General features: G+C 61.4%; 1 protein-coding gene across 1 annotated transcript in view; it reads left to right on the top strand.

Moving 5' to 3' along the window:
• The first annotated feature begins 181 nt into the window (after positions 1-181).
• The window catches only part of DOC2B (double C2 domain beta), a 25,106-nt gene continuing 18,324 nt past the window's right edge, over positions 182-6,963 (top strand). The window contains 4 exon segments of the mRNA XM_023762835.1: positions 182-187; positions 1,781-2,066; positions 2,363-2,442; positions 4,989-5,063. Of these exon segments, the coding sequence (XP_023618603.1) occupies positions 182-187; positions 1,781-2,066; positions 2,363-2,442; positions 4,989-5,063 (447 nt within the window).

Genomic DNA, 6,963 nt, shown 5'->3' with positions numbered 1-6,963 from the left:
AGACGGGCGCTGATGATCTTTATTTGAGACATATTTTTACCGGCAATTCTCCCCGGTTTTGGAGGGAGGGGCAAGTTATTATTCATTAGGGGGGACTTGTCTCACAAGGGGGGGCTCTTTAAATATAAGTAGCAGACGAAACATCTCAGGAGCGGTGGGCTGTAGGGCAGAAACTATCGGGATGGCGGTGGCGAGGCCTGGATGGTGTGTCAAGTTATGTTACCCCCCCCCCCCCCCCCCCCGCTCCGTGTCTGTGCTGTGACTGACGCAGAACAGTAACCGGCGTCATAGCCATGACTCAGGTTACTCAGGAAAGCGCAAGTGGCCAGTTGTATCTTCCACGCTCACCAGCCGGGGAGGGGAGTGATCCAGTTTGGAACGAGTTCATTCCAGAAGGTGTCTCAGCGGGGCAAGTACAGTTTTCTAGAAAAGTCACCTAAATGGCTCTGCTCGTCTATAATTATCCGCTGAGCGTTTTCCGTGTCCCAGGTGTGTTTTAAAGCACGGTGCTGGGAGGTGGATCTTATTGCGTCTCCATCTTGCAGGGGAAACTGAGGCAGAGAGAGGCTGGATACACTGTCAGAGGTCACACAGCCAGGACGTGCAGAGCCGGGACTTGAACCCAGGGCCGTGTGCCCGCCAGGCAAGAACAGAGATGCTGAGCGGGGTGCCTTATCCTGGGTGAGGAGCTACAGAGCAAGGCACACCTGACTCGGTGCCATCACCTCAGAATGAAGGGCAGCTCCACATGCCCAGGCCTTAATTTGCCCATTTCTCTGCAGCTCCAAAACTTTGTCAGGCCAGTCAGCGTGGCTCAGTGGTTGAGCATCGACCTGTGAACCAGGAGGTCACGGTTCGATGGTTCCATTCCCGGTCAGGACACATGCCCGGGTTGTGAGCTTGATCCCCAGTAGGGGGTGTGCAGGAGGCAGCCGATCAATGATCCTCTCTCCGATGTTTCTAACTCTATCTCTCTCCCTTCCTCTCTGTAAAAAATCAATAAAATATATTTTTAAAAAAACAAACTTTGCCAGGCCTGGGCCCCTGTGTGAGCCCAGGGATCTGTGGGCAGTATGGTCCCTGTGACATCTACTCAGCTCTGCCTTGTTACAGTGAGCAGGTGTCTGTGGTTCGGATATAAATGGGTGGGCGTGGCCGGACTTGGCTGGCGGGCCATAGTTGGATCTAGTCTAGTCCATGTTGGGTGCCCTGACCTCCCCCAGCACCACTCCAGCACTCCGCCCCCAACGCTCTGGCTGGCTTGTGGTTGGAATGCCCCTTTCCCAGCCCCACTGAGGCACCCCCTCCTCCAGGAAGCATTCCCTGATAGCCGCAATTCACATCAGGATCAAGCATCGCCCATCCCTCTTGGCCCACCAGACTCTGTTATGGCAAATTCTTTTCATCTGTTCCTCCCATCAAGCCGTGCTTTCCTGGGGGCGGGAACTAGGCCTTAGTATCTCATCCCTAGAGTGTGCATAATGTAGACACTCGGCAAGGAATGAATGAATGAATGAGGTGCCAGTTGACCAGCCCAGCAGCCTTCGAGCAGGATCTGGGCTTCTGAAGACATGCTATGAGTGTGCACTCTGCGGTCCAGAGGCTTGCCCCGAGGTCTGCCCCCACCACAACGCTCATCCTCGTGCCGGGAGCCACGTCGACGTGGGAGGCCACAGCTGCCATGATTGCCCCCGGGAGTGGCAGCTGCGCCCAATTATTGCTGCATTCTCTGCCCAGCCCTTGGGAATCGCCCGCTGCCTCATGGGCTTGGTGGTGACAGCATGAGGACGCAGCTGGCTCCTCAAAGCCTGCCCAGGCCCCCAAGGGACCAGAGACCAGGGAGCTGCACCCCGAGTGTTGCTGGGAGGTGGGTGAGGAGATCAGCCAACCAGACTGCCCGGGCCTGCAGCCTCACCAAGCCTGTCTCCTGCCGTCTCCCACAATCCTTGTGATATTTAACGGGAGAGGGAAACTGCGGCTGGAACCCAGATTGTCAGTTGCTGAAGGGCAGGAACTCCTGCAGCTGAGTGCCCAGTACCTGTGGGTGCCACACGGACCAGCCACAGGTTAGACTCCACGGTGCGGAGGTTAGGGGCCAGGGCTGTGCAGCTGACCACCGGGGTCTGACTCGGGCCTCTATTCACTCTGACGGGGGTGGTTGACCTAGCCTGTCTGGGCCGCAGCCCCTCATCTAGAAGGTGGGGCGTGGAGGGGCTGGGACGCTGGTGGAGGGATTGGCGGGCGGCAGGTGCCCAGTTGGTGGCAGGCCCTGTGGGCACTGGCCCCTTGTCCGATCCCACGAAGGTGGGTGACGCTTCTCCCCGTGCAGCGATGCATGACCTGAGCCCCCCTCTGTCCGCAGCCGCCCTGGGCACGCTGGACTTCAGCCTCCTGTACGACCAGGAGAACAACGCCCTGCACTGCACCATCAGCAAGGCCAAGGTAGGCCTCGGCTCGCATCCCAGGCCCGGCTCCCGGAGGAGGGGCTGAGGCGGAAGGCCAGTCCTCCCGTTTCCTGTCCGGCCCGGTGGTGTCCGTGCTGCATGGGAGCAGGGCAGGGAGGGAATTTCTGCCTAAATCATCTCAGCTGCCCTTAAAAGCCCTGCAGAGGGAGGCGTTGGGGAAGGAGCAGGACCAGAGAGGGGGGAGGAGGAGAAGAGGGGGGAGGCCTGGGCGGGGCTTTCAGGGGACAGAGGCCCCTAAGCTGGGGAGGGGCTGTTGGGAGCGAGAAGGGTGCCCCTAGGCCCCCCTCCCTGCCAGCTTCTCTGCCCGCCCTCCCACTCCGCCGTGGCTCTGCCCACCCAGCGGGACAGGCTGCCTGCTACTGCCCCCGCCATGCCCCCGCCCCCGACTCGGGCCACCCCCTGGCCTGCCATGGCAGCGGTGAGTATCGTCCACTGTGGGCCGGGCCCTCGTTGGGCACCGAGAGACCTGCACACTCCATCCCGAGCCCGTCCCCTGGGGGCTGCGCGGGCAGTGATGTGGGCACGCCCAGCCTCGCGGGGCAGGGGCTCCAGACCTGTCCCTGGAACAGAGCTGAGGTGACCCCAGCTGTGCCGAGGTGGAGGGCAGACTGCGGAGTTCGAACAGATGCCTCCCCTCTCCCTCCACCAGCTTTATGCAGGTGCCCAGGCTTGGGGACGGAATGGGCACTGGCTGCCAGCCACTCTGGCCAGAGCACCCCTGCTCCCCAGCCCAGACACCGGGCCCTCCCGCACTGTGTGCCCATCTTCCCTCCCTGGCCCCAGAGGGGCTGTGCAGGTGTGGGGCTGGGGGGTATGGACGTGTGTGTACAGGTCTCTGGGCACCTTGTGTGCACACATATGAGGTGGGGGGTGGGAGGACCCTGAGCCGTGGCAGCTCCCCGGTCTCCAGGTCATTCACCTGCTTAGACCCAGTCCTGCAGGGCAGGGGGTGTCGCAGGGATGGGAGGAGCTGCGGCTCTGGGGTTGTGGTTTGGGGAGGAGGCTGAGGCAGGGCTGACAAGGCAGAGCCCCTCAGGGGACTCTGGGAGGAGCCCGATGGCCTGGCCTGGCCCCTAGTTTGGCCACCTCCCCCCTGAGTAAGCACAGCAGCCTCAGTTTGCTCATCTGTAAAATGGGGTTAATCACCCCCACCTGCGTGGAGGGTGAGCCGTACACGATCAGGTCCTCAGTACCTAGTGCTGTCCCGGGGGTGGTGCCGGGGGAGGCACCCACCCACATGCATGGGCACATGGGCCTCGTTCCCACAGAGGAACTAAGGAAATTAACAGACCACCAGCCCAGGCACTTCCTGGGAGCAGGCCAGAGGCTGGGAGAGGGCCTTGTGTTTGAAAGGCCACCTGGTTGCCGTGGTGCACACAGGGCCTCAGAGCCAGCCTCGGCCCAGAGCTGGCCCGCAGGGCAGGGCAGAGCGCAGATACCCCACCCCACCCTCCACCCTCCTCTGGCTTCTCCCGGGGGAGAGGGGGGAGCTAGCACGTAGGGAAAGGGGAGCAGCCCCCTGCTGTCCAGGCCCTGGGTCAGCATCACCTCCTCAACTCTCACTCCCGCCCTGGGAGGTGAGAGCTGCTCACCCCTTTGACAGACGCTAAAGCTGAGGCCCAGGAGACCCGGGACCTCCGCCCTTACCCAGTTCATAGTGCAGGAGCTGCCAGGCCGGCCTGGCTCTACAGCCTGTGTGCCCCCTCCCAGAGCAGAGCAGGCGGTGGGCGTGCCCACCTGGGAGCTCCTTTAAACCAAGGTGGGAGCAGGGGCAGAGGGGCACAGCCCCCCTTCGAGGTGGGCCTGGTCATGAGCAACCAACTAGCAGTTCAGCCGGGGCTGCCAGCTCGGCCTGCACACGCCACACCTGCCTCCCTGCTGCCCTGCGCACCAGCCCAGGAGGAGAAAATGCAGTTTCAGAATCGGGAGCAGGCGTGAGGTCAGCTCAGCCCCGTCTGCTCAGGGCTCCCGGCTCCCTGGGCCCACGGACTGTCCAGCGTGAGTGAGGGCTGCCCTCTCGTGGAGGGACCTCCGTGGGCGGCCGGCTCGCTGCGTGGCCTCCACAGACACGCACGCAGGGAGCTGTGGCAAATCCCGGGAGAGGCTGGGCCTGGTCTGCAGGACGCAGGACGTTTTTCTACAGCCCCAGAGGGCAGCGTGTGGCTGCGTGGACAGACGGGCAAATGGATGTAGGGTCAGCGAGGGAAGTTCTGTGTGGGGAGCTGGGGGTGGAGGTTAGGAAGAAGGAGGGGCCTGACCAAAGCTGGGTGAGTGGCCAGGCCTCCGTGATAAGGAGATGGGAAGAGAAAGGCTGCCCTGGGCAGGATGTTGGGGGAGGGGAGACGACACCAGCATCCTCACTCCCCCCTCCTTAGAGTGTGGGGGGCCGCTGTGAAGGAGGGTCATGAATGGACTCAGCCCGGTGCTTGGGGAACAAGGGGTGCCTGCTGACCTGGTGCCTGGAGGCCCAGCTGCTCTGTGTCCCCAACGCCCGGTTCACGGCCTTTGCTGTTCTCTGCTCAGGGCCTGAAGCCGATGGACCACAACGGGCTGGCAGACCCCTATGTCAAGCTGCACCTGCTGCCAGGAGCCAGTAAGGTAAGGGGGCTGTCCTAGGCTGCCAACCAGCTCCGCCCGCTGCGGCGGCCCAGGCTGGGCTTGGGGCACCCAGGGAGGTGCACAGCTCTCACACCCTCTCAGAGCCCAGCAGGCTGATGGGACCTCAGCCGTTCACCTCCGCCCAGAGCACCCAGTCAGCCCCACACCCTCCAGGCCTCCCAGGAGTCTCAGGTCAGCACTGCCTGCCTGCTGAGCTGGGAAAACCTTCCCGAGAATTTCTAGGCCAGCGTTTTATAAGAAGTAGTGTTAGCTAGAGGTTAATATGTTAAAAGGGGGAGAGCCTGGCATGGCTCAGTGGTTGAGCATTGACCTATGAACCAGAAGGTCACGGTTCAATTCCTGGTCGGAGCACATGCCCGGGTTTCGGGCTCAATCCCTGGTAGGGGGAGTGCAGAAGGCAGCCGATCAAAGATTCTCTCCTACATTGACATTTCTCTCTCTCTCTCTCTCCCTCCCCTCCCCCTCCCTCTCTGAAATTAATTTTAAAAATATTTTTTAATTGAAAATGGCGGAGGAGAGTCTGTGGTCAAGTCACATTGGAAAACATTGTTGAACAGGTTTCTGTACTGCGGGACTTATCGGGGCCTTTCATCATTGATGGGCTGCTCTGCGATGCTCCACAAGGGGGACCGCGTGGACAGTGTCTGCCCCGTTTTTTTGGCCACAGAGCCCATGTTCCCATGCCAGACGACCCAGCAGCAGACCAAGCACGTGGTGCATCTAGGAAAAGAGGAAAAAAATGTTTAGCAAAAATGTGCTATGAAACAGAAGCGTCAAGGTGACCCGCAGCTCGGGAAGGTCAGACCCTACCTGTGCCTTACAGTTCAGTGGTGGTTTATTCTTCATTTCATGGGAGGGAAGGTCACATCATCTTTTCAGATGTGGGTCTTGCCCTGGGACCCACAGGCATCTCAGGGGGTGAGTTGTGCAGACCCCATGTCCCAGGGGACTCGCCTAGAGACCAGCGGCTTTGTTTCCAGGGGAGACCAGTGGGAAAGTAGAGGGACACGGGACACGGGACACGGGAGCATGAGCAGCACAGCCCGTGGACAGGGTCCTTGTCCTGGCCTCTCTGAAGCCCTCAGTGGCCTGAGAGGGAGGAGGAGTCATTAGTGGGAGTGCTGGCCCCGCTGAGTAGCCACGGGCTGCTGGGGCCCAAGTGGACTCCGAGGCTCAAGGCCTCTGAGCAGCGAGCAGGGCCTAGGGGAGCCACATCCAGGGGAGCACCCAGAAGTGCGCACCCCTCGCTGGGAAGGCGGGGCTGCAGGAGAAGTGGCAGTGGCTCCCCCACCCCACCCCCCGCCGGCCTCCGCCTCCTCATGCTGCGGTGAGGACATCTGGGCTGAGGGCCATGTGGCCGGGGGGATGTGCCCAGCTCGAGCTCAGTGACCATAGTCCCATAGGACCTAGAACCGATGGTTCCTGGAGGCCAGGTGGTGGGGACCCCACAGGGCTTTCCGAAGTGGGAGAAGGGGACAGTGTTCTACAGAGAGAAGTCTCCTGATCAAGAAGTTTCCTGGAAGCGATGCTGAAAGCCAGCTGTTTACAGTGCGGAACCTCGCCCGGAGGGGGAATAGCCCGCCAAGCCCAAGGGCTCATGCGAGTGTGGGGCTGGGATTTGAACCCCGGCCTGACCTCAGCCTGGGCCTGGTGTGGAGAGGTCAAAGGGCTCAGGGTCTGAAGGGGGCCAGACAGGTGAGGATAAGAACCAAAATCAACAGGAGCACAGAGGAAGGCGTGGGGGCGACATGGTAGCTGGGACAGGCCGCCCCGCAGGCATTCTCCAGGGAAGGTGACATCCAGGCAGAGGGGCAGCCTGAGCAGAGGCAGGGAGGTGTGAATCCCATCCAACCGCCCCGTGAATCCCATCCAACCGCCC

This window comes from Myotis lucifugus, unplaced genomic scaffold (assembly GCF_000147115.1).
Source record: "Myotis lucifugus unplaced genomic scaffold, Myoluc2.0 scaffold_262, whole genome shotgun sequence".
Lineage (NCBI taxonomy): Eukaryota > Metazoa > Chordata > Mammalia > Chiroptera > Vespertilionidae > Myotis > Myotis lucifugus.
Note: the sequence above shows the minus strand (reverse complement) of the source record. Positions and strands in the feature narration are given on the sequence as shown.